The sequence below is a fragment of the Sorex fumeus genome, unplaced genomic scaffold (genome assembly GCF_029834395.1).
Source record: "Sorex fumeus unplaced genomic scaffold, SorFum_2.1 ptg000003l, whole genome shotgun sequence".
NCBI lineage: Eukaryota > Metazoa > Chordata > Mammalia > Eulipotyphla > Soricidae > Sorex > Sorex fumeus.
Window position 1 is genome coordinate 36503025 of NW_026606060.1, and position 27747 is coordinate 36530771.

At 36.1% G+C, this 27747-nt stretch overlaps 1 protein-coding gene across 4 annotated transcripts in view; it reads right to left on the reverse strand.

The window, feature by feature from the left end:
• The window catches only part of ATP2B1 (ATPase plasma membrane Ca2+ transporting 1), a 135645-nt gene that overhangs the window by 33864 nt on the left and 74034 nt on the right, over positions 1-27747 (reverse strand). For all 4 annotated transcript variants that reach the window (XM_056117937.1, XM_056117942.1, XM_056117948.1 and 1 more), the window contains 10 exons: positions 26154-26351; positions 20200-20454; positions 19983-20108; positions 15961-16101; positions 13453-13491; positions 12604-12765; positions 10098-10312; positions 6901-7143; positions 5379-5620; positions 2579-2816 (listed from right to left, as the gene is read on the reverse strand). In XM_056117937.1, coding sequence (XP_055973912.1) covers positions 2579-2816; positions 5379-5620; positions 6901-7143; positions 10098-10312; positions 12604-12765; positions 13453-13491; positions 15961-16101; positions 19983-20108; positions 20200-20454; positions 26154-26351 — 1859 coding nt within the window. The remainder of the gene's footprint in view (positions 1-2578; positions 2817-5378; positions 5621-6900; positions 7144-10097; positions 10313-12603; positions 12766-13452; positions 13492-15960; positions 16102-19982; positions 20109-20199; positions 20455-26153; positions 26352-27747) is intronic.

Below are 27747 nucleotides of genomic sequence, written 5' to 3' on the forward strand. Positions count from 1 at the left end.
AATTGATTTTTGAGATAAAGTATTTGCACACAACACATTAGACAAAGGACTAATATCCAAGTTCTATATGTAAAAAGTATTATATATATATACAAAAACTAAATAACTTATTCACAAAACAACAAAAGCCAATAAGCCTATCAATAATTGGAGGGGAGATAAATATATACATGTTTTATATATATATATATATACACACACACACACACACACTAGCAAACAAAAAAGTGGTCACTGTCACTTATTTTCATGGAAATTCAAAACCAAATGAGGTAACATCTCACAATAGAGAGGATGGCATGCACCAAAAAGACTAGAATATAATCAGTGTTGAAGGACATGCAGTGAAGAAGAAAACTTCACTGACTACTGGAAGCAATGTTGCCTCATTCAGCCCTGGGGGGAGGGGAAATGGGAGGGGGAACCAGTAGAAAGCTTCCTCAACTAAGTAAGAGTGTTCCTCAGGATCAGAGATATAATACAGGAGTAGGGCCACTTGCCTTGACTGTAGCTGGCCCAAATTCGACCCCCAGCAGCCCAAACAGTACCGAGTCTGCCAGGAGTGATCTTTGAACAGAGTCAGAAGCCCTGAGCACCACCGAGTGTGGCCCCCAAGCTCCGCACCCCCAATAAGAAAGAGCTCACATAGGATCTAGTGACTTTACAGAATTGTGTCAAATAGTACTTTGAAAAGATACATGTGTACTTATGTTCAGTGCAGCTTTTATGGAACAATCCAAATATCCAATGCCAGATTAGTGAATAAAGAAGTTGTGGTATAAATACACAACAGGCTATTGTGCAGCTTTAAGAAAGATGAAATCATGCAGTTCATTGCAATATGAATGGAACTGGGAGGGTAGCGCATTGAGCAAAATTAAGTTAGAGGTTAAAGGCAAAAAACTGGTGACATCACTCAATCATGGTACACAGAGAGAAATAAAAAGGGAGTCGACAAAACTGAACCATGCCAAACCCTTGATTCTGGAGCACAAAACTCATACCAAGTAGTGGGGGGGGGGGGGGGGGGGGGCTTTGGGGTGAATGAAGAGGACGACTAACAGGGGCAGAGGTTCAGTGTGCTGAAAGGCCTTGGGTACTTCGGGGGTGGTAGTAACTTCACACATCAATACAATACATGTTAACACTATCACAACTGTGTTACCTATACTTAAAAGAATACAAAAATAAGAAGCCGGAGAGAGAGTTTAGGGGTTAAGGTTCTTTGCATGCTACTGACCCTGGTTCAAGTTCCAGCACCATAAGTGATCCCGGAAGCATTGTCATATGTGATCCCTGAGTACAGAACCAGGAGTAAGCCCTGGGCACTGATGGGTCTCTCTCTCCCTCCCCTCCCCCCCCACTCTCTCTCTCTCTCACACACACACACACAAATAAAACACAGGCATTTAAGACAGCATTTAAACATACTAGTGTCATGGTTCATAGTTCACCTTTCTATTTTTTTTTATTAATAACTGAGTGGTGATAATTCACAGAAGTGAACACTGAATAATACACACAATGTGTCTTGAAGAGTGGCTGGAATAAAGTAAGAATTCGGTCACGGTCACGGTCCTCCCGTTGTTCATCAATTTGCTCGAGCGGGCCCAGTAACGTGTCCCTTTTGAGACTTGTTGTTACTGTGTCTGGCATATCGAATACATCACGGGGAGCTTGCCAGGCTCTGCCGTGCGGGCGAGATACTCTTGGTAGCTTGCCGGGCTCTCTGAGAGGGGGGGAGGAATCGAATTTGGGTCAGCCATGTTGGCTGCATGCAAGGCAAACGCCCTACCGCTGTGCTATTGCTCCAGCCCAAAGTAAGAATTCAATAAGAATAATTCAAGTTAGACTAATTGGGGGCTCATGTTTTCTGTCCATGTAACATACTTTGTATAGATCTAATAATACACTAACATCCTGTGTTATAATTATCACCAGTTCATTCATTCTCACCCCACAGAGTGAGTTCTGTGAACTAGATCTCAAAAAAAAAAGTTTGTGTTACTGGTCCCCTAAGATAAGCCTAGCACATAGTTTTTTCTCAATAAACAAAAAAAAAAAGTGAGTCAAAAATAATTTAAATCTGCATTCTATCCAATTATGGCAACAAGAGGTTTATATTTAAATAAAAATTACATTTTATCAGTTGGTATAGCCACATTCTGAAAACTCTGTAGTCACACATGACTAATGACTATTGTCCTGAATAAAATATAGAACATTTTCACCATCACACGAAGTTCTATTGGGCAGTATGAGAGAAGAGACTGAAAAAAAATAATTTAAGGGTATCTACTAGTTAATTTAATGTAGATAGCAAGTGAAAACCTGTCCAGTTCAAGGAACAGTGCTAGGTTATGGTGCTTTAAGCACACAGAATTCCAAAGAGAAGCTGCTTCTTCAAATCCACCACAGGCTGCATATGCACCACAAGGAATATTCTTTAACTAACTTAGAATCCATAGGGAGGGAAAGAAAAATCACAAACACCAGACGTCTACTAGAAAACAGATTACATATTGCCTAGAGTCTTTATATAGAGTTTGCTTGTGCAGAAAAAGAAATGTTCTACTACCTCAGGTCTCACAGGGTCTTCAATTCCCACAACAGCAATGCAGGTAAGGCCAGTGACAATATCATTTTCATTATCCCATTCTGGTTCAGGTTCTCCTGCTGGGAAATCTCTGAATGCAAGACATATGGTCCTCAAGCCTTCTGATGCCATTGGTTCAATCACGGTTTTTACAATGTCATCACGGTCCCTGGGCCTGAATACTTTTGCCTCCCCATTAGCACTCAAGATTTTGAAACACCTAAAAGGAAATGTTAAATCCTAACATCAGTAATTAACAAAGACAATGAAAAACAACATTTTCAGTGAGCTGGAAGGGCTAGAAATCATGGGATCTGAAATCTGGGACTGAGAGAGTTCTATAAAACGTCAAGCACTTTTTTAAAGATGTAAATTAATTTTTAACTCCCTTTTTACAAAACAGACCATTTTAATCTTTGTCCTCACCGATAAGTTCACTTTGGAAATGTCGTACTTTTAAATTTTCACAAAGAAATCTCAAGGACAGAGAGAATAACCTATAACAGCTCTCTATTTTGGCACAAAATTGAACATTTTAACTAACATGGCGCAAAATTTTTCTTCTTCTAGACGTCAAAACCCAAATTCAGTCAACTCTTTACCTGAAATGTTTCATCACCAATACTAAGTTAACCATCAAAGAAAAAGAAAACCATGCTATTAAAATAATGTGAGATAACACCATTTATTTTTCAGAGAACTGAAATGTTCTTGTGTGTAGTACATCAAAGCCACACTGCTCACTGCTCACTTTTACTTAAAGTTTAAGCTGCCCATTGCTTCTCTATGTTCTCTTCTCACAGTGATTCCATCTCCTGCTTCTTGGCAGCTAATTCCCCAAACCACAAGGTCTGTTTTGACTATTTCTGAGTTTTTGCTACACGCTGAAGAGTTTTGCCCATATTAGATTAGTACTGTAAATTTTCCATAGGCAAGACTGAAATATGAATGAACAGACACCAGCATAACCCCCAATAAATTCAATGGAAGTCTAACCTCAATACTTGCTTTCCAACTCATCATCTATTTAGTGTTAACTCCTAGAACCCATGTTTGCCCGCTGGATCATTTTAAGAATTCTATTTCTCCTTTCTACTGCCCCATTACTGCTTTCTTTTGACTCTCACTTGGAACTATAGAACTTAAAACAGTCTTTAGTTCACTTTTTCCTCCCAATCTTGCCTGACTCTCTGATGTAACAATAACCTTCAGTTGCAGCTTTGATCATTCTAGCACTGATCAAGAGACAAAAACAAAAACTTCAGCTGAATTATGAGGCTTACTGCTCAGCCTAACATTTAAAAGCCTCTATAACAATACAATTATCATGTTGTGTGGTGTTTTATAAGAACATCTATCTTCTGTGTACATACTATATATATGTATCTGTATACACACATATAGGTAGATATGTAAACACATCAGGCTCCAGATGTTTTATATGCATTGTTTTATTTTGCTAATTACTATTAGCAAAACATCTATCACTATTTATTTCATTATCACTACGTATTTCAGTATTGGTAACCGCTACTTCTTTTTCAGTGAAGGAAAAAGGAAGCTAAAGGAAAAACATGCCTACTATCCCATAGCCAGTTAGTTCAGAACGAAGACTGATTGGGTTTGAATTTTTAAAAATCCACCTGTTTACCATCGATTTGCTACTTACTTATCAAGTCATGGAGAAGTCAAGCATCCTGTGAAGGGAAGAAAGTTCTATATGACCTGTTTGCTACAAAACTTCCCAATTTAGCGGAAATAAGACTTCCTGAAATGGTTCGCATATTCCTATTTCCTTCATCTGATGCTGCCTTCCCTTCCTTTGGTATGAATTTCTTACTCCATACCAAAATGTATTTTCAAATGCAACACCTTTATATTACAGCCTCTCATCTGAAAACTTTGTAGCAATTTGTTATCTTCTGCCTCTGCCATTACAGAATTGGCTGTTAAGTCTGGCAGACAGTCAAATATATGTAGATTATAACCCACATACAATCAAAGTCCAAAATATTTTAAAAGTTAGTAATTTCAACTGCGTTCTAATTTCCCCAAATGATCATACATTTAAAAAAAGTGCTTAAAGTTCTCTTCTTCTCTACTGGAATTAAAGAAACAAAAGAATTCTGCCACCAAAAATATCAAATAACTATTACAAAAATTATACATACACAAACAAGTGATGTCAAAATGGGACTACTGGTTCTGTGTAATGACAGTAAAACAGAAACATGACTATTCAAAATGACAAGGAAATATTGGAATATGGTGCTGTAGTAGCATAAATAAAAAAGAACACTGCCCTACTACAAAAGAGTTCTGAGGATCGAGTTTCAATGCATTCACTAATGTTAAAAAAAAAGCTTGTATTTCATCCATTCCACGTTGAGTTTCCTGCCTACAATACAATGTTGAAAATACAAACGTCACAAGACCCCAAAACAAAAACAAAAAAAATGAACTTAAGTTTTTCTTCCACGGAGGCTTTTATGATTCATATCCTATCCAACAATGGCACTGACATGTCTAAAGACAAGCATCAGGGTCTATTTCATCAAACCTTTCAGATTGTATATAATTTTCCATGCAGCAAAAGAAAGTTGTATATGAAAAAATTATAGAATGCTATGGGCAAATATGTGAATAGCATTAAAATGTCATAAAAGGCGGAGGTCCTCTCAAAAGCCTGATTTCATAAAAGAAAATAGCAACAATGACAACACAGGCAGATATTCCATAAAGCAAGTTATGGTAATTTATCATCTAAATATTTTACTCTTACTTTTTCAGAATTATCTCAGATGCACCCTTGCTGAATATTCGAAAACTTCCATCTGAATTTTTCAGGACAGTACTCATGGACTTCCTAACAGAATTGAAGGTGTAGACTTTGTACAGTGCTTCTTCTGGTATTTCATTTCTAACATCCTGATAATCCCGCTTTAAATCCAAAAGAAGTCCCAACAAGGCACATTCAGTTTTATTACCAACATGACGAGGTAATCCACCCTCTTTCTCTGGTGGCTATAAGAGAAAAAGGTTTAGAAGCTAATATTATCTTGTTTCTCTGAGACACTTTAATGTATAATGTAAAATAGAACAAGATATTCTAAAACAAAATTACATAAAGAAAACTTCTACCAAAACATTATTTTAAAAAAGGGATACTAAAAGGAAGGAAGAAAGGAGGTCGGGGGGAGAGTGACATGAATTCAGTCTCAGTCCTCCTAGTTGCTAGCTACACAAACTTGGCAAGTTATCCAACTGCTGAAGTCCTTGGCTGATGCACCTGGAAAACAGGAGCACTTACGATCCAAGAATTAAATGAGATAAGACATATAAAGTTCAAGTTGGTTCCTGACAGGTTGTGGCACTTAATAACTTTAATTTACTTTTCTGTTCCTGTTCACATTATTGAAGGATTCAAACTTAAATCTACCATTTTAATGCTTAATTAATATGTGGTAAGATAAAGAACTACTGCCATGAAAGTATACAACGCCTTACTGTTTTAGAGTATCTTCATAAATATCTTATGTAATCATCACAATGGTACTAAGAGCAGTCATGACTGCATTTCCTTAACTATCGAAGAAAACAAAGCTCAGATTTTCAGCTGGTAAAAGGCAAGCTAGACCCAGAACCAAAATCCCATTACTTTCCAGTCCAGTGATCCAATTCATGCATTTTATTTTCTACTAAATAACTTTTAATATTAACTCTACCCAGAGTCATTCATAAACCGGCAGCACGTATTCAAGTCAAACACAATTTCAAGCTTTTTATAAGACTTAAAACTTGCAAGGTTGACACTATCTTATACTAAGGTAGAACAAATCTAGAAAAAGTTTATTATTAGATTTTTGTAAGGTGGAACTTAGTGAGAAGCCAAACTGGCATAAAGAAAATCATATGTTAAACACAATAATTTTAATTAAAAACTGGCTTTAAAACATTATTCAGAAAACAGTAAAAGAACTTTTATACAGTAAAATATCCTGGTTTTTCACAAATCAAGCATAAGGGAATTTAAAATATTAGTAACTGGTATTATGGCTTGAACTCTCAACTTGAATTTTCTCTTAACCAGAAAATTCAAAATATAGAAGTAAATTACAAGGAAAACAGAATGTGTATGATGGTCAATAGCCCTTTCTTACTGTATCACATTAAGTCAAAAGAAACACATTATGTGGATGTATGTCTTTAAAAAATAATTCCGTTCTTTATAGGAAAGAAAGGACACATAATTATTATAGACACAAAACTCAATCATCACATGTAAATTAGTAAAGAAACCTTACCAAGATTTTTGATGTATAAGCACAATTCACAGAAATTCCTGTTACAAGATAGGACAAAATATTTGGTGGAATAGCTTCTGGTTCAGGAACCTTTTTATAATGCTTTTCATTTATGTAAGCCTGAACAACTGTCATTCTGTTCATTGTCAACGTTCCTGTTTTATCTGAACAAATAGCTGTAGCATTTCCCATGGTTTCACAAGCATCCAGATGTCTTACTAAGTTATTATCTTTCATCATTTTCTATAGTGACAAAAATAAATTTAGTTTAGTTACATATAAAACTAATCAGTTTATTCAAAGAAATAACTAGAATGTTTGACAATCAGAAATTAAACTCCCAGTTACATATAAATACAGTAAAAAAACACTGACATTAATACTGAAAGAATTTTAGTATATAAAACCTAAAGAGAATATTCATTTCCTGTAGTTTCATCATTACACCATCACTGAGCAACAAACTTAGTAAATGAATATAGATCTATATCCATATACAAGAGTATCTGCATTCAGCAACTGGTATGGTATCCTTACATTATTAAAAACAAGAAAAGTAAGTATTCTAAGAATAGAGGTACTTAGAATAGTGCAAGAGCACACTATATTCAAGAGTTACGTTTTCATTAAAAAAATAAAAATTCTGCATTACGCCATCAAGGAAGTAATTTTCAACAGTTAAAATATAGTTGTTTCAATTATACAGACTGATTTAACAAGACAAAATCAGAATGGTTCATTTTTATGTATTTTCTTTGCTGGTACGTTTGATATGCTTATCTTTATTATCAAACATATTTTTCCTTCCCCCCCCCTCACAACAACAAAATAGATAATTTCTAAACAACCAAGGCTTTTCACAGTAGCTGCAAAAGGCATTTAAAGTAAAATGTCTATACAAAGATAGGTGGAAATGATAACTCTGGTTAAGAACTGCGTGCTGAAAGTAAGCAAAAGAACAAACATGATAACCTCTCATTACCTGGACTGCAAACCATAATGCCGGAAAGGAGAGAGAGAGAAAGAAGAAAAGTGTTTGCCATAGAGGCAGCCTAGGGCTGTGGTGGGAGAGAAACTAGAGACACTGATGGTGAGAAAAGGTACAATGGTGGAGGGATGTGTGTTGGAACACTGTATGACTGAAACTGAATCATGAACAGTGATGTAACTGTGTATCTCATGGTGGTTCTATTAAAAAAACAAATGTCTGCTAAGAGACAAGAGAGTACACGGGTTAAGGCACTTGCTTTGTATGTGGCTGCCCTACTTGATCTCCAGCATCACATATGGTCCCCTGAGCACTATCAGAAGTTAGCCCTGAGCACCACTGGTGTGACTCCAAACCAAAGAATAAAAACACTGATAATTCTTAAGGATACGTGTAAAGGGTGAAAACTAGTTATTGTAAAGTATATTTTGTGACTACTAATATACAAGGTATTGTACAACCAATGGTGCCATTACGAAGTAAGTCCAAGTTACTTTCTTGCTTTTCTGGTTTTTTCCTGTGTAACACTGGGTGCTCAGAATCATGTGGTGCTGAAAGCTCCCGCAAAGCACATGGGCCAGCCTTCTGAGATAGATTTTTGGCACCCAAATCACTTATGATATGTAATCTTAACAACCAAAAGAATTCAAAGTTATGAAGTGAAGAAAACGTGTTTCATTTTGTGAAGCACTAACAGAGGATCCATAAACTACACCCAAGAGGAAAGAACCATAACTAGTAACCTTTGGGATAAATAAAAATACAATTAGAGTTTAACAAACAATAGATTAAAATGCTCTTATTCATTTTCTATTAGAGGAACACAAATTAATCCTATGTTAACGATGAACTGAAAACATAACACTATTAGTGGCCATTCAAAATGAAATACTGGTATAAAATTTATCAAATGTGTCTAGCATAGTAGACATATCCGCCATGATTTCTAGCTATTTTCAAACATCCCCCCCCAAAAAACGAGTTACTAGTGTATTTCATCACCACATTACACAATAACCATTCAGTTTTGTTTTGTTTGGGGTCCACACCCAACAGTGCTCAGGGCTAAGTCCTGACATTGCACTCAGGGATCACTCCTGGCAGTGCTCTGTGACTACTGAGATTGAACCTGGGTACTACCATTTTTACTCTCAGTCCAGCCCACCACTGTCAGTTTTGAAACAAAATATATAAAACACTTGAAAAAAAAACAAACTGAAACTGTAAGCAAAACTATTCTTATGTAAGTCCTTTATAAGCTTCGTATTTCTCACTGTTAGAATTTCTACACTGAGGGAGAACTGCCAATTAACCTTAGAAAAACAACAGTGTTCTTTTGTTATTGAGAATTTTACTTGCAATTTTACCACTCGGAAAGATCAAAATTGCTCAAATTAATCGTTTAAAAACTCCAACTTTTCCAAATTGCAAAAAAAAAAACCCCTGTCAAGTTCTTACTTTGGGTCAATTAACAGTTTAGCAAAGCCACTGAAGCACATGTTTTAGTCATCTAATTGCAACACTAGGATCAAGCAACCATTAAAGAAATCATCAGAGACAATATTTGAAAAAACCTACATAACGTGAGAGATTGATCAAAAGAAGAAACAAGCAGGACCTGAAGTAGGGCTGGGTCATGATTAATAAGAAATAGCAAGAAAGCTGCGGAGACAGGGCTAAAGGTGGGCATTGTCAGAGACGCACGTATCACATGGGCTGTGCCCTGCGGGCCACGGCAAGCAGTTTGGATTTTATATTGTATGAGAAGTCACACAAAGAAGTAATGGGCTATGGATGATTTTTCTGCGATACAGGAGTACGCCTGTTACATGAAGTCTAGACTGTTGGGTCATAGGGATGAAAAGGAGGCTTAGAAGGCTGGACTTGAGTCAATCTTTTTATGTTCTGGTACTACCTGTGAATAATAAGCATTCTTGCTGTAACTTTACAACGGGAAAAGGAGGGGATGTCAGTTGGTAACATAACTACCATAGAATCAAAATTAAGCAATAACTTTGCTTGAGAGAAGGCTGAGGTGCTGAGTTTGGTGTCAAGGCTGCCTACCCAATATTGTGTTTGTTAGAATGCGTGGAGATCTTCAACAGGAAAAAAGCAGGAAGAGCAGGAAATCAAACAGCTACAAATTTAAAGAAAACTCCTACTTTCAGAACAATGGGACAGTATATCTAATTAATTATTTTCTACTTACCTTGACAGAGTAAGCCAGTGAGATAGTGACTGCAAGTGGAAGGCCTTCAGGCACTGCTACCACTAAAACCGTAACTCCAATAATGAAGAACTTTACAAAATATTGTATGTAAATGGGCGTGCACTCAGCAAGCCACTGTCTCTTTTGAACCCAGAACGTATCAATGACAAAATATAATACTAGAATGATGACAGTGATGGCAGACATCAACAAACCTTTCAGAAGACAAAACAAAAATGTAATTACTTAGATATTCCAGATATTACCCATTGTCAAATTATATTATTAGTCACCCGAAAAAAATCTTAACTGGTTTAATGTTATTTATTTTATGTTCTCTGAAAAACCATTTCTTTCTCTGAGAATTGTACTAACAAAATACATTAATAAAGACAGACCTATACCAATGAAATTGAGGACCTAGAAATAAACTCATAAATATGTGCATATATAAATATTAGAGGTACTTGAGATGATATTTTAGACATGACACCAAAAGCAAAGAACCGAGTGGACAACATCAAACTAAAAAAGCTCCTATGCAACCATGGGAACTACCAGCAAAAAGCCAACTCATTGTAAGGAATTGCAAATCATGCATCTGATAAAGTATGACAAATGCATAATGAACACATACCACTTGAGAACAGAAAACCAAAGTAACTGCTTAAAAAGAAAATAATCAGATGATCTGAAAGATATTTACCCCAAAATACACAAGAAAACACATTCAAGTAATCATCAGAGAAACATACATCAAAACAACGAGATATCATCTCTCACCAATTAGAATGATGAGTATCAAAAAGACAGGAAATAGATATTGGTGAGAATGTGGAGAAAACTGCATTCTTGTGAACTGTTGGTATGGGTATATATGGGTGCAAATAGCATGGAGTTTCCTCAAAAAATTAAAAACAGAGCTACCACATAATAAGAGCAATTCTACTTTTGAGTATTTAACCACTGTGAGCACTGTCCTCTGTAGCACTGTCCTCCCCTTGTTTATCAATTTTCTCGAGCAGGCACCAGTAATGTCTCCATTGTGAGACTTGTTACTGTGTTTGGCATATTGAATAAGTCATGGGTGGCTTGCCAAGCTTTGCTGTGTGGGCAGAATACTCTCGGTAGCTTACAGGGCTCTCCGAGAGGGGCGGAGGAGTCGAACCTGGATTGGCTGCGTGCAAGGCAAAAAAGCCCTACCTGCTGTGCTATCACTCTGGCCTAGTATTTATCCAGTGAAAATAAAAACATCAACTCAGAAAGATAGTAGTTGTCCCATGTTTTTGCAGCATTATTTATAATAGCTAGGACATAAAAGCAACCAAAGTGCCCCCTGAAAGATAAATGAGTAAAGAAAATATAGCATATGGCCCTACAATAAAATATTATTCAGCTACGAAAGAAGCACTTGGCAATTTGCAACAACATGGACGGATCTCAAGAGCACTACGCTGAGTGAAGTCAGACAGAAAAAGAAACTACCGCCCTCTCCTAAAAACAGAATGAAAAAAATCAAGTTCATAACAAAAACGGGAAGGTAAAGATGGAGGACGGAAAGTGGGAGAAACAGGTGAAGGAGGTCAAAAAGTGGTCAGACCAAGATTTTGTTGAGTATTCAGTCTCATAAAATGAGAATTAAAAAAAAAAGGCATGTCCAACATATCTGGGCTTAATAACCCGGCCAATTTTCTACAAAATACCATCATTACCTTAATTCCACTCTTTCTCTAATACTAATTGAGTATTTCCTTTCAGTTACATATTACAAAAATCAAGTACCTACTATTAGATAATAAGCCTCTTGATGACAAGGAAAAAAAAACCCTTACTTCTATTAACATGGCCATACAATATAGTAAAATGAATCTAAATGACTTTAATAGAATGTGCAGAATTACCCTCACAATGTTCGTTCACAAAGATGGTGCTACTGGAGTATGTTGATCAGTCTGAACGCTCTGCCTCTGTCCTCTAAATCACAGCTTAATGAATATGTGTGTTTTTGTACAGACTATCGCAATGTAGTATCTCGAGCCAGCAGAATGAGGCTCTTACTAGCCTGTTTAAATGTAACATTTTAAAAAAATGCACTAAATATTTTCAGTTAGTAAAAGATGAGAGAAATGCATGGCAAAATTTCTTATCAAAATACAGTGAGGTAACCTATAAATACCTAGCAATCTTACTTGCTAGTTATCTTTTTCTACTTTTCCAGAAATTCCAAGATGACAACTTTGAACTGAACAGACGTAAGTATTAAACCTAACTTGGCCATTAGTTAGATACAGAGAACATGTTCCTCTAAATAAAAATTGAGATCCTCATCCCAAAATTGCAGATCTATTAAACTCAAAAGGCCTAGTACAATGTGGATCACAAATATTTTTTACTTCCCTTCCACTGTTAAGGCAATAATTTCCAGTCCTAAGTATGTCAAAGAAAAACTTTATGCAGGAAGTTAACATATTTTAAAATAGAACTTATTTTCATCTATACAGCATACCTGCTTTGCCAATCTGAACGGCCAGTTTTGTAAGTTTTCCCTGTAAAACAGACTTTTCCTTTTTTGGCAAATTTGATTTCTTTTTGTCTTTTTCATCACCATCTCCACCTTCTTCACTCTTCAAAGGTTGCATTTCCATGGCCGCACCATCCTGGGCTTTTGCTACATTTAAGTGCAAATACAAGCTTCACTACTATATTTTAAAAGCATATATATATAAAAATTAGTAAATATTTAAATATTCAGCTTCATGTATGCACATGTGTGTGAATATGCGGAGAAAATAAGACAACTGAAAATACAGTTGAGAAATTTTGTGTGAGACATGGGAATACTTGTGCTAGGAAATGGGAATTAAGCATAAGAAGAAATAAACAATCCCTTAAGCTAAGACCTAAATATTTAATAATCTCTCCTACTGAGCATTGTCAGCTTAGATACTTATTCCAAATACCATAAATATCTCCTAGAAATTTACAACCATAAAGTAGATCATATGAATCATCACATGTATAGTGAAATGATTATATGCTTACAGACTTAAGTAGATAAGAGAAAAATAGATATGTCTTCTTATGCATCTCTGCTAGCAATTATATGGAAACCAATCGCAAGATAAGTTGGCCTATACCTGAGTTAGTTCTAAGTTTACTATCACAAATTATAAGTAAAAGCTTACCAGTACTATAGAGGTATCACAACTAAGGCACTGACTGGCAGGAAGAAAGGTTAACCTAACGTTGATTTTCCATGCTACATGCATCCAACTTTTGGATGAATATAGTACAGAATAAATATATCTCTAGATACAATAAAAACAAGTTATCTGTACTTGTCTTCTTGAATTACCTTTGTTGCGATTCTCGATAGCTCCATCTTGTTTCTTATCTGTAGGAACAAAATGGGAATTAAAGCTTTCCAAAAGAAATGAATAGTCATGCTAAATTATGCAAAGGTAGTTCACATTTCTATAAGAGAGTTGTTACATAATGATGTGTCTGTATAGATTAGACAAAAATTGGCTTATCACTTCCAAAATCTTGACCCATGGTAGAATATTTCAAAATAACTTAGGGCCTCAATACCGATTTACTTTCTTCATAGACCTTTACTCTTTTATATGTTGTAATAAAGTCATATATGATACAAGGAATTATCAAATATATAGAATCCTAAGAAAATAGAAAAGGGTAAAGGAATGTCACCAAAAAAAAAAAAAGAACATAGGTGAACCCTGATAGAAACAGAAACTGCTATGTATTAAAGATAAGAGATTTTAGTCAGTACCATTAGCATAAACCAGTAAGAAAACTAACATTTAAAGTAATTCCCCCACATGCTTACACTTGGAGAAAAGGAAGTCAAGAATGTTTTAAGCAATCAAGTAATCAAGGAGAGAATGGATGTATTGTTTGGAGAAGACAGTACAATATTTTAAATGATGAAGAGGAAGCAGAACCATTTGTCCCATTTTTCTTCCAACTCTTCTATCAAGGAAAATTATCTTCATTCAGACTGGAAGCACGGAACAAAACTGGTCGAGAAGGAACAAACACTTGAGACCGATGAGGAGATAGTAAGAGAATACCTAGCTACTTTCATTGAGTATGGAGAGAACAGGCAGCCACATTCCACACTAAGGCAACTGAGACAGATTACTCTGCTTTGGAGTTACTGCCAAAGCAGCCAAGGGAATGGGAGAAGGGCTGGAAATCCACAGATGGAAAAATGGTGTACTGCTCTACAAAAACAAACAAGAAGCAAAACCAGTTAACGATGTAGTAGATATTCATTCTGGGAATACTCCTGATACGATTCAAAAAAAAAAAAGATATACAATCTTGAGGAAAAAGGTACTTAATGGAAAAGACAAAAATAAAGATTTTTTTTATAGTGTCCACTGACTTGAAAACTGTAAATTTAGATGCAGCACAGTGTACGGTTAGGAGCACAGACTTAGCATGCCTTTTACTAGATTTTGACCTGGAGCAACTTATGTAACCTATGTAAGCCTCAGTTTACTCACCAGTAGGAAGAGTAATAATAATCTTTACTATGTTGTAAGGTTAATAACATGATGTGTATGAAACAATAAACTGGATCATTACTTTTGTTTTGGTTTTCAAATTCTCTTCCAGTCTTAAGAAACCCAAGGCGGGGCACGGGAGAAAAAGCAGCAGGTAAGGCACTTGCCCGCATGCTCCCCCGCCAGGTTCCATCCCCAGTACTTAATATGGTTCCCCAAGCCCTACCATGAGTGATTCCTAAGCAGAGGAGAGGGAGCGAGGGAGGAAAGGATGGGACCTAAGGAGCAGAGATGAGGGCTACTGTGAGGCGGGAGAGAGAGGGAAGACCTAGAGGGACTGTACCAGTCATGCTATCCCCACTTGCAATAAGAACGTTTCTATTTTTTTTAAAACAAAAATTTCTGAGTTAAAATATGAAGATCCAAAGGGGGGAAAGAAAATCTAAATGTTAAAAACACTGCTGCAGTTACAGCCAACCGGTACTGTACCACGGCACTTACCTTAGATGATTTCAAAATACTTGTGAGAGAGAAATTACCCTAATTAAAACTGAAAGGAAAGAAACTATGGATAGATCTGAGTTGAAAAAAGGGTAGAATAGCAGCAGTGTAGGCACAGAGTGAGGAAGGTTTTTACTTATTTATTTGGAGTCAGACCCAGCAATGTTCAGGGCTTACTCCAGGCTCTTCTCAGGGATCAGGCCTGGCAGTGCTCAGGGGATCATATTTGGTGTGCGAGTGAATCTGGGCTGGGCAAGTGCAAGGCAAGTACCTTATTCACTGCACACTCTCTGGAATGAGGAAGGTCTGAAAAATGATGTAACCCACTTTCACAGCAAGGAGTGATTCTGCATTGTTTCCCTGTATGTAAAAGTTTCACATCTTTGTGGATTAACTATCATTATCACATTTGCTGATGATAAATCACACAGAGGGATTAACACATAACGAAATTAATATGGCAGTAGATACAATAAATCAAAACCAAATACATCCCAATGCCTACTTATTGCTGTATATAACAAGACAGTGTTGAAAGTGAAACTTTAGACTTAATGGTAAAAACTACCATGTAAAAACAGGATGGGAAATGTGAACAGTATAAAATGGAACAGAATTAAAAGATCAATGAGACTAAAATGTGCTATGGCTGATAAAGAAAGCTACTACTGAATTAGGAGGAAAAATAAGCAAGCAGAAAGATTCTAAAGCTAGGCAATATGCAGAATAAAATCAATTGAAGTTCAAGGAGAAGGTGAATTCTGTTATGATAAATCTAGGTGTATTATTTTCAAACTGCAATTATTCAAATAGCACATTCATATTCTTACTTTTCTTTTCCTTTTTCTTCTCATCTTTCTTTTCCTCTTCTTCACCTCCAGCTCCCAGTAAGGTAAAGATAATTCCAGTTTGAGAATTTACACCTACAGCAGTAACAACCATTCTTCCAGAGCCTTCCATCACATGAGTACCTACAACAGAAAACTTGTTTTAAAAATTCTAATGCATTTTTTCTTCTATGATCAATTTTCAAAATCTAGTAGTGTTATTGTAGCATCTTCAATTGTTTTTTTGCACTTTTTGGGTTACACCTGGCAATGCATAGGAGTTACTCCTGGATTTGCACTCAGGAATTACTCCTGGTAGTGCTCGGGAACCATATGGGATGCTGGGACTCAAACCCGGGCCAGACGCATGCAAGGCAAACTCCCTACCCGCTGTACCATCACTCAGCCACCCAGCATCTTCAATTTTTAACACTGTTTTTGCCCTTGTTTTTCTTGCTTAAACATCTGTACTTTGGGGGCCGGAGTGATAGTTCAGTGGGTAAGGCGTTTGCCTTGTATGTGGCTGACCTGAGCTCAATCCCTGGCATCCCATAAGGTCCCCCGAGTACCACCAGAACAAACCCTTGATCACTGGTGGGTGTGATGCAAAAAGCTGGGGTGGAGGGGGAAATCTGTATTTTGAATAGTTCATTAATCACTAGCTTCTTTGCCAGAGAACATGGCAGGAAAATAAGAAATGTAATTCAGGATAGTGGAACTGTAATAATACTGAGTAAGAACTTTGTGCAAAAGACAATTGGTTCCTTTGAACATTTTTGGCTTTTGTCAAATTTTAATTTTTTAATGCTCCTTACCACTGGCAATCATATTTGGTAGTTAATGTGCTCAGGCAAAGTTAACAGCACTCCTTCTGGAACATTTCCCCACTGTTAATCTAACTGAATAACTGCTTTTAAGAATCTAAATTTAAGAAGTCAAGAACAGCAGTGAGCAATGGCATCACATGAGAATAAATTTAAAAATAAATGCATTTCATGTTTTTTAAAACGTTTTTGGAATAGAGAAATAAATGCAAAAAAAAACTTTCCCACCCATATTGTGATAAGGGACTCCACAAAGTTATTTCAGTCTCTTCTTAAACATGGGAAATTTACTGAGTTCTCTTAAACATGGGAAAGCATTGAGTTCTCATACCAACTTGGTGTATTTAGTGTGTAAGGAACCTGACTTTCTATTAAAACAAAAAAAGGGGACAAATTTCAGTCAAGCTTTTCAGCTTGAAAAGCTAAGCACCTTGTGAATAAGCTAAATGTGCACTTGTAAATAAGATATATGTACATAGAGTACAGATGGCAAAAAAAAAAAAAAGGGCAAAAGGAGGGACCAGGAAGACAGTTTAAAGTATCAGAGCCCAGGGTTTAATTCCTGGTACCAAAGTAACCCTGGGCACTGAGGTGTGTTTCTCTCCACCAAACAACTCCCCACAAAAGACAAAATACAGTGGCCAAACTCAAACTCTTAACATTTAGTTAGTTTATGATGGTAATGTATAATGATTAGGTAAGTTTGATCTCTTGATAGTATTTGGTCAACACTGATTTATTTTTTTAGAAATACTGCAAGAAATAAACTACATACGCATTTTATTTAAATGCACTATAATTAAAAATCCAATGTATTTTTCTATTAGAATAAATTATAAGCATTCCAATTTAGGAAACAAAGAGAATTAATGTTCCTAGTTGTCTAAGTACTAAAGGAATATAAATCCTAAGTCTTTTAGAGGGAAATATATGCCTACTACAACTGGAACTTTCATCCAATTTAGAATACATATGTAATCACTTTGATTTTTAGTGGCAGAACACTTTACAATAAACTGTGTAGCACATAATTGCAAAGTCTTTCACTCTGGTTTTGGTATTTGACCACACCTGGGCAAATACTAACTGGTGCTGGAAATTCTAACTGGGGTTCCCTCAAGCAAAGACAAGCACTTGAACCCCTCTACTATCACTCTGGCACAATGTATTTGCAAATGTTAACAAAGAAAACAGTAAAAGGTATGTGTTCTAAAACTGATTCCAACTTAACTGAGCCTTGTCAGTCTTCACTTTGGTTTCCGTTAAATCATGCTCAACCAATGAAATGCACAGTTCTCAGAGAAGAACCAAAAAAGTACAGCTTGTAAGTTATTAAACAGATTAGCAGGTAATCTCCTTACAAGGCATAAAATGCCAGCCTTCTACTGATACCTGCTAATTTCCCAGAAGACTCACAGGCAACATTTTGCTTTCTTCAAACCCTAGCATAATTCAATCTAACATACTAGAAACAATGTCTTACGATAAGATCAATAAAAATATCAGAAAAATAAAAGTGGAAACAGAGAATTAAAAGTTATAGAACTGAGCAAGAGATGGTCAATGTACAGGAAAATATGCTGGACTCAATCTTCAACACTACCTGGGCCCCTGAGCACTGTGCCAGAAACTTCGTACCTTCTTCTCAAAAAAATTCTAAAACTGGAATGCTTTTGGAGTCTAGTTGTTGTACGCTAGCATTCTTTGAGTAAGTACTTTAGGAGTCATTTTGTAATTCCCCCCATTATCACTTCCATTTCGCTTCCAATCAACCTTAGGTCAAGTTATCAGCCAGGCTATTACAAGAGCTTCCCAAGCCAACACCCACTTTCCACTCTGCAAACAGCATCTTCACCAATACACATCCTTTCCTTCTCCATTCTCAGAATGTCTGAATTTCTTCCACATATATTTTTTAAGTAAAGCAAATAGCTTTTATTAAAAGAAATTTACTTAGAGAAGTGTGAGGGCAGAGAGAGGGGAATATGTGTTCAGGAGAGAACACAGGCTTCTCCAGAGTGGAAAAAGCCAGAATTTTTTGTATCTTAACCACTTGCAAATTGAGTTCTATCTAGAAGATGTCACTCCTACACAAGCTGTCGGTTAGTCATATAATCTTAGATAAACCATTCCTCAGTAGTTAAATGAGGGAAGTGAAGTAGGTAAAGTTTAAAAGTTTGTTTTAAAAATCAGTTCTTAAGGAAAAAAATACTTTAATCATTATAGAGAATTTACTTTGTTTTAAATAATTTTCTTAGTACAAATGGCTAAAAGGTACGTGAAAAAAAAAAGACTGCTCTAAATCACTAATCATCAGGGAAATACAAACTGAAACATCAGTGAGATATCACTTCACACCACCGAGACTGGTACACATCAAAAACCACCACCACCACCATATGCACAATGGAATACTACTCAGCTGTAAACAAAGATGAAATCATGAAATTTTCTGTTACATGGATGGATCTGGAAAGCATCATACTGAGTGAAATTAGAGGGAGGGGACAGACTCAGAATGATCTCTCATATGTGGGATATATAGAACATAGGAGGAGAACAACACATATCCAAAGGCAACTAAAACCTGGTCTTCAGTAAGATTCTTGCCAGTAGGGTGGGGTTAAGTCAATGGTGGAGGGAAAAAGCTCCTGCTACACAGGCAGGTTGGGGGAGGGGGGTTGGGGGGTGAGGAAAGTGAACAATGTTGAAAGGATTGGTGCTGAAATATTGTATGCTTCAAATATAATCGTGAATAACTTTGCAAAGCTATAATTCAGTGATTCAGTAAAAATTAAAAAAATACATTCTTTAATCCAGAGGCTTTAAGAATACATGTGATTAAAACAAATAAAATGACAGACTAATAAAATGACAGACATCATTAGTCTTATATTTTAGTTTTATCATTATATACACAAACATGGACTCCTATGTCTCTTAATTTTTTTCTGAAGTCAGGTTCCTCATTTTTAAAAAATAACTCTAGATTCAAAGACCCTGATGTCAGAGCCCAATCTACACACACACACACACACACACACACACACACACACACACAGCCTTTAAGGATTACTAGGGTAAAAGCCAACTTATACAAATTATTCTTGACATCTTTGGCTTTTCGAGAAGCTACGTTTTCTAGCAGTGGCACATACAGCTGTGGAGAAGAAAATTCTAAATTCTATAAAAAATCCTTACCTGATAGAAGTAAGGGATCTTTATCTAGAGACTTCTTAACATGATCAGATTCACCAGTCAATGAACTCTCATCAATTTTAAGATCATTGCCTTGAATAAGTATGCCATCCGCTGGAAGAAGATCACCTAAAACAGAAAGCAATGGAAGGCTGAAATGTAAACAAAATCAAAATCCTAACATATCAAGAGTAAAAACGTACTATTCTTTGTTACTGACCATATTTCACTTGAGCAATATCTCCAACAGTAATGTCAGCCACAGGTATCTGAATGACTTGGCCACCCCTGATGACTGTGAACTTCTGTTCTTGTTCAATCCGACTCTGCAAACCTCTAAACTGTTTTTCCTTACTCCAGTCATTGAAAGCTGTTACTAACACAACACACACCACTGACAAGAGGATTGCAGCTCCTTCAATCCAACCAGTTTCACCTTCTCCTTCTTCCTCTCCCACAGAAACTTCTCCACAAACTATTGGAAGAGAAAAAAATACTTTGAAGATTCTAAAATGACTGCAATAGACAGGCAATAATTATGATAACTATATACCGTGGGATTTTTCTTATAGCTTCGTATACCTTCTTAAACACACACACACACAAAATCAGCTTACTGTATCAATTTCACATTCCCCGACACTCCTGTCTCTGGATATGTGCAGCCCCAGAATAAGGAGGCAGAAGAGAATACTAGTAAGATTAAGGATACTGGGGAAGATTAAATTTTAACTGGATGGGTAAGTAACATTTGAGACTCAGTTTTTTTTTTTTTTGTCAAATTAGGATACCACCACGTACTCTGGAGTGAGAGATCAACTGTAAAGTAGGTACTGAAACATCCTCAATGGTTAAAAGCACCACCACCACGTTCAAACATTAGTTACTTGAATGATCACATACTATAGGCAAGATCTGCATGAAAAAGTGAAACACATGCTACCCAGAAGTCATACTCACTTATTCTATCAGTTTCACTGAAGCAGGATCAGTGCTTAGCTTTCATAACATGAAAGTTATGCAAAGTGCTACTCACTCAATTATTTGAGCACCTCACTATAGGTGACAGATACCATTTTAGAAGCTCTATGATCAGACATACAGATTAGGAAGGAACATGAAGAATACAAATACAGACCAGAAGACCAATAATTAATTTTATATATTGTAAAATACCATGAAGAAAAAAAAACATGATGATGTACTCTCAAGTGAAGAAAGAGGGTTAACTGTATTTGGGTGAACAGATGCCCTTCCGCTGAGTGTATCTGTGACATCTGAGTTAGGTGGCAAATTATAAAAGGGAAATAACTGGTTATATTGGTCTAAGGGAAGCACATTTGATGAACAGGTTAAAGTCAGTATAAAGGTTTTATACTCCCCAATTAAAAGTTAAGAAAAAGAGAGCGCTCCCCTCTCCCTCCAATTCCAAACTATAATAAGATGAACAGAGAATGAACAATGCTTTCTGGACTTTGGTTTGTAATTCATGTGAGTCTAAAATCAATTCAGTGGTTTACGGTTAAAATGTAGTAACAAATGAGAGAAAGAATATACCTGTAGTAGAGGTAAGTACTATTTCTTGAAAGCTTACTTTCAACTTATTTATATATTTGGATTGGGAACTAGCACTCTCAACGGAGCATCTTTGGTTTTCTTAGAATACTTTATTTTTAAGTTAATACTGTAGCTGTGTTTCCATGTTGGTTGAGGTAAAAGTGGTCAACACTGGCTATTTTTATTTTCACATTAAGGAGGATGGTCGTCTGCAAACCAATGTACAAATTATTTCTCAGAGACCTGAGTAGAAATCTCTGAGAGCCAAGGGTGTTCTTAAGGCAAGCAAAATGGAGAAGGATTATCTAAAAGAAATCACCGAATAAATAAAGTACACTAGAAATGATTGAAGTGAGGATGAGTGGGAAGAGTAGTTCATGTTTTAAGGGCAATGAAAAAAATTAATCTGTCAGACGTGCATGGGACAACTGAGGAGAAAACAGCAACTAGGAGTGAGATCAAATGGGATAAAATTGAAGATAATGTAATGCAAAAAAACAAAAGAAAAAAAATTGTGAACAAAAATCACACACACACACAAATATCCCGAGGAATGTGAATAGGATGCAACCATTGGGTATAAGGCAACTTTCCAAAGATAATAGCAAGATGATCCACTGAGAGTGTCATCTAAATACTAAAATTTCTATTTTAATTCGATTAATGAAAAAATCATCACACATCAGTGTTACCACAGGAACTGGCTAAGTAAATTTATAGCAAGCAAATGCTAAATAGCAGACCATATAAGGAAAGCTTCTCTTTAGCGTCCCTTCTACCTAAGAAGTGAGAGACACGATGTGTTCTCTGAATCAAGCAAATCTGCCTTAAGAACAGATGAAAGTTAAAATTTCACGTGGACCATCTATACCCTCAACTGACACATATAAAGGTTTCAGTGCGTTTTGACCTCATTTGTTAAAAATACAAAAACGCAAACGTTGTAATTGTGCAAGGACAACTTACTGATCAGAAAATGGAATTTACCAGTGATATTTGAACATAAACTTTCAAATAACTGCTAGAGTGAAAATATGCCTGATTATTTACTAAGTATGTTTTTCCACTTAAATTTATATAATGTAATTTTTTTCAGCTATGAGATGTGAATATAAATGTCTGAAATACGTCAGATCCAGATGAAATTAAAATAATAAAATACTGTAATGCTATTGAATCTTTATCGTTGTTAGCGTTAATAAAACTTTAAATAATTTCATTTTATTAATCCTTTATATTGTTGAATATAGTTAAAAATACACAGACTATAAGTACCAAATGCATAAATACATCATTTGAGATAAAGAGTACTCAGAATTCCTCCTGATAGGGTCAATAGCTGACAAAGTTTAAATAATGTGACAGAAGAAGGAACTAAGATACTTGTAGACTTTTCAGGATTTTTTCTTTTTTTTGCAGTATTAGAATCAAATCTAGGTTTTACACATATAAGGCAAACACTCTTCCTGAACTACAACCCCAACCTGAATTTTCAGTTTTAAATCTCATGTGTAATTTATAACTGAAAATAATTATTTCAAAGACAATTTGAAATAAATATGGTGCATTTCATTTCATACATAGCCCTAATACATAATATACAAATAGGGTGATTTTGAAGTAAACAGTAGCAAAACACTTCTAAAATGTAACCCAGATTTTCAGAGGATTTGTGGGTCGGAAAAATGCAAACTCCAAATAAAAGGTCTGCGACACATCAAATATTATGAGCATTTGGCTTATATGTGGGGTTTGATCCTTGTTATTTTTGGTTTGTTTCTGGCCCATAATTAGCAGTGCTCAGGGCTTACTCCAGGCTCTGTGTTCATGGATCATTTCTGGAACTGCTGTGGGGGTTGGTGTTGGAACCATATAAGGGGTCTCAGGGATCCAACTGGGATTGGTTTCATGCAACACAAGTGCCTTAACCCCTATACTATGTCTCTGATCTAATATCAGGATATAGATTTAGCAATAACCAGTTTTTTCTAGTTATAAAACTATAAATTTTTCTGACTGTAAAGAAAAATACTACTTTTAAGCATTAAAATAAAATATATTCTGAAAAAAATACATGGAATACAAATTATGGTATGTTCAAAAATGTAATACTAACATCTCACTGAGGAACAATGCTTTCAATATCAGTGCTTCAGGAAAACACTACATTGTGATGTATTGCTGTTACATCACATTGAACATCGATATTCCTCCAAGTCTATATTATATTCAGTTGTATCCAGTACTTCATTTCATTTCATTTTTTCATCATCCTGTTATTCGTCGATTGCCTCGAGCAGGCCCCAGTAACGTCTCTTTCATCCTAGCCCTGAGATTATATTCAAGGCTATTTAGGAGAATGAGACCCATCATTGTTACTGGTATTTGGCATATTTGGTACGCCACGGGGAGTTTGCCAGACTCTGCCCTGTGGGCAGGCTACATTCGATAGCCTGCAAGTTTGTACAAAATAGGAATGAGACAATAAGATGTCATAAAAAAAAAAGTTCTGATAAGAAGTCGCGCGGCCGCGAACTGGGATCTAGATTTTAGAGTCTCTGAGTCTTGGCCGCTGATGGGATTACACGGCGCCAGGGGGCCAGGTGGTGGGTGTGACCCCCGCCTACTGGAATTTGGAGGATCTGGGTGGAAGATGCTCGACTCCAATTCGAGTAGGCTTGGAGGTCTCGGCCAGTACTAGGATCTCTTTAATGAATTTGGGGAAAGGGGGCCAGAAGGATAGTACAGTCGGTAAGGTTCATGAAGTACATGTGGCCCAGGTTCTCCAGCCAGGAGAAAGCCCTGAACAAAACTGGTGTGATCAGAAAGGGTCTATCAATACAACTTACAAACGAAGTAATTTGAACTGCAAAAAAAAACTATCTGGACATTCTAAGTATCCACTCCATTGAAAATAGTTTTAAGTTCTCTTATAGTCCTAGGAAATGTTAAAAAAAAAAATCAAGCTTTTTAAATAACTACTAACTCAATTCTAGAATACTTGCTCTCCATATTCTATGACAGTTGTGTAGACAGAAGTTGAAAATGATTAAGCTTTATATTGCTATATGTGACATAAGGTTCTTTTTCAGATCAACACACATACATACATTTACAAACCCTGTGTCCACCCACGCGCGCACGCACACACACCATTTTCTTTTGCCTTGTTATCTGGCCACACCTGGCTGTCCTCAGGGGTGACTCCTGGTGGTGCCTGAGATGGAATAGGGTTGGCTGCGTGCAAGACAAGTGTCTCATCCCTTGTACCAACCATCTCTCTAGCCCATAGATACACATTTTTTAAAGTTTACAGAACACTGATCAAAATAGTACTAATCTCTAAGATATACAACTTTCAATGAATATTATTTACTTTGAATTCTTTCCCCTAATATTTCTACAGTAGTATGTACTAATAACATACGCCTTTTGAATCTTAAATGCAACTTGGTTTAATAATAACACAAACACTGCCAAAATCCTTTATTAAATACATCCATAATGTTTAAATACCATCTATTCTGTACACTCTGGGAATGTCTGGAAACACTCTGGTTGCCTAAATCTGGGAGAATGGTAAGAAATGAGTGACAAGAATATTACTGTGCAGCTACTGAGAACCCCTGATTTACAGTGATTGCAGATAAAATGGATCATTTTTGTGACTGATTTACTACAAAAACACAAAAGTTCCCACTGGGTCTGGGCATACTGATGAAGCAATGACTTTTTTTAAAAGTGTCACCAAGGATAGAAGCCAGAGTTTCAACTATATGAAAAATTTCTTTTCCCTGGTCCCTGAAGGAATTATTTAAAATGATTACCTGGTACAATTTCTATAGTTATCAAATATTTATTAAACTCTCTAGCACTAGGAAAGCATAAAAACAAAGCTTTCATTAACAAAAATATTTTTTACAATAGGTTCATTCTACAGCTCCTTAAACACAGTGATCAAAACCCAATCTAAATCTTCTAGTACTTATAGACTGTACTACTATAAATGTACTATTAGAAAAAAATTTTTAAAGAGAAATGAACTTCATACAACCATTGGGGGGCCGGGGGGGGGGGAATAATCCATTTGCAGCTATAAGTGAAAGCATAGCTACCATTCTTTAATGTGTCTTTCCATTTGTAAGGACACTTCATATTATAAACATTTCTATAATGGCAAATTATGTATATAAAAACATCAGAACTCCATAAATAATGGATTAGGGGTAAAAAGAAAGACCTTTGCTTTCATAAGTGCTTTCTTAAATATGGTTCCCAAAATTACAAATTGCAGTTACTTCACAATAGTGTGTAAAGAATTTAAAAAAAACATGATGGCACAGACAAATCATATGGCCTAGCTCCTTGCCTGACACGTTATGTATATATATGCAATTACTGAACCTATGTTTTGCTGTAAAATGGAGGTGACATTATCTCATAGTGTTACCGTGAGATTTGTAGTAATACGTTTAAAGAACGATTAAAGCATCAGAGGCATAGTGTCTAGTATGTAGAAAATAGTTCATAAAATTTGAGGTTGCTGGTATTATTAAATAAGGGAATAAGCGGAACTTAACATTACACAGAACTGTCCCCCTTTTCCAATTTACTTACGTGCATTATCTCCTTCTGGAGGTTGATAAAAAGAAAGGCCCAAAGATACTATGGCTGCAATTTCTAATATGATTAAAGTGACATCTTGTAATGCTTCCCATACTAACTGAAGAAAGGTTTTTGGCTTTTTAGGAGGTATAAAATTCTTTCCAAACACTGCTTGTCTTCTTTCTATATCTGCAGGGTTTCCACTCAAACCTGGTAAGAAAAAAAAAATTTTTTTTTTTTGTTAAATAGCTTTACTAATTAAAATCAAAACATTTTACTCAAATCATTTACTACCTCTTAGATTCCAATGAATAACTTCAAATATTGGGGGATTTTTGTTTTATTTTTCAAATCCTATACTAAACATACAGAATTTAAACCAACTGGCTAATGTGCAATGTTTGAAAGAATATTTTAGATAACTCAAGACTGGATTAAGAATTTTCACTTTTCAAAGTACTCTTTTTTTAGATCACACTATCTTTTATCACCAATTCTGCAGACTGCTAAAGACCACAGTAACAGTTTGATGGCATTATCCTGGAATGAAACATTTCCCTGACCTTTAACAATGTTCTCCCTCCAAAACTGGGGAAGTACATAAAGATATAATTATTTGTCATACTTTCTACAATCTGGACAGCTTTAAACAATGAAATTTCTGAATACAAAAAGCTAACCTAAAAGCTCTAGAAAATTCCTTAATAAAAACGTCTACTAAAGAGAGGTGTTTGCCACATGTGTGTGTGTGTGGGGGGGGGGGGGGAGGGAAACTGGGGACACTGTTGCTGGGAAATGACACTGGCGGAGGGATGGGTGTTGAAACATAGTATGACTGAAACCCAATCATGAATAGCTTTGTAATGCTCTACCTCACGGTGATTCAATTTAAAAAAAAAAGGGACAAATGTCTACTATACTTAAATTAATAAAAGATCCACACGTCACAAGACCTAAGAGACAGGATGATTTTTCTTTCAAGTTTTACTTTTAGGACTAATTTCCAATGGTAGAAACAGGTACTGCTGCTACTCAAGGACTAATAAAACGTGGGAGTTTGTCCCCCCTAACAACAACAACAACAACAAAAATCCCATTCAGGATGGGATTTACCCCTACGTAAGATAGTTTAGTGCACCCAGGAAAGAATAAGAGCAGAAAATAGAATAAATAAGTAATAACTGCCAGCTGTAAAGATGCGCCAGGCTAGCATAGGCTAAGACTGTTCAGGATCTTTCAGATATAGGGGCAGGAATGGCAAATATAGAAATGGAAACTATCCAGACTTTACATTTTAGGGTGTCTTCTGATAATTGTGTAAAACACCCCAGCCTCTGATCTTCAGGTACTATTGACTACTAACGTATTTATTTCTTTTAATGTCTAACACACTTATTGTCTCTGTCAACAATGGCTTATCTGCTGGGAGCCTGGCAGTAGGGGAGTGATACAGTATGGAATAAATGGTCCACGAGACTAAGGATAACTGCCCGGGAGACCTAAGGCTCTGACAGTCCATGTGTGTTTGTCTGTCTCCTTTTGTGTTTGTCTCATTCTCTGTGACCAACTCTTGCTGGGGAGGGACGGAGGGTGCCAATCCTATTTG